At 51.4% G+C, this 762-nt stretch overlaps 1 protein-coding gene across 1 annotated transcript; it reads right to left on the bottom strand.

Annotated features, from left to right (window-relative positions):
• Positions 1 to 28: 28 nt before the first annotated feature.
• On the bottom strand, positions 29 to 638 carry Pmar_PMAR022709 (Cathepsin L precursor, putative; the record flags this gene model as incomplete). The annotated part of the gene is made up of 4 exons (XM_002766217.1): positions 29 to 170; positions 216 to 354; positions 399 to 498; positions 542 to 638. Coding segments are annotated over 4 exons (478 nt in total), but the record flags the coding sequence as incomplete, so codon positions are not given.
• Between the last annotated feature and the right edge of the window lie 124 nt (positions 639 to 762).

Genomic DNA, 762 nt, shown 5'->3' with positions numbered 1-762 from the left:
CGTGTAAAAGTGACATGGCGATTCCTACCAGTGAGAACACCCTCATGATAGAACTGGAAGTCGGGCATGTCGGCTTCAATAGCCACACTAACCGGGCCACTCTGGAGCGCTTCTTTCATAGCTTCTCCATCCTTAGAGTGCACGTCGACGAAACCAGTCACGTCATGAGGCTGTCACCAGTCGTGTCACCATTCACTCTTCAACTCACTACTTACATGTAGCCGAGCCTTTTCCTTGACAGTGGAGTTACGACAGGGTTCATCAATCGCCTCGTACGCATAGTCCTCTTCAGTGCAAAGGCCATGTTGCATCACATACGCGAAGGCGTTGTCCATCAGGCCACCGTTACACCCCCTACAGTGAAAATGAACAAATCTCGGCAACAAAACTTCACTTACATATTTCCTTCTTCAGAACTGCAGTCGACAAGTTGTTGCTCGGAGAACTCAACCAGTTCGTGCTTCGGATTAGCAATTTCATACCTTCCCTCCAGGGCACCTGAACGATCCTACCACCCATGGTGACACCCTCGTCGTGTCACCAGTGGCTGAGAAGGCCCAGCAGCTTCCACAACTCTGTTGATTCTTGACTCTGCTGACAGCCCCGAGATGGCTCCAGTCGATCTCATCGGGCAGAGGCTTTCCAGAGTAGTGATGAACACCAAGGTAGCCAGGGCCTGCGAGACACAATTGAAAACTGGTCGACTCAGTCGTCCTTACGCTTGCCAAAGAAGTCCCGATAGCGCTTGCGGTAGCCTCTAGT

Source organism: Perkinsus marinus (assembly GCF_000006405.1).
Source record: "Perkinsus marinus ATCC 50983 genomic scaffold scf_1104296973336, whole genome shotgun sequence".
Classification (NCBI taxonomy): domain Eukaryota; phylum Perkinsozoa; order Perkinsida; family Perkinsidae; genus Perkinsus; species Perkinsus marinus.
This window is presented reverse-complemented; position numbering and strand designations above follow the sequence as displayed.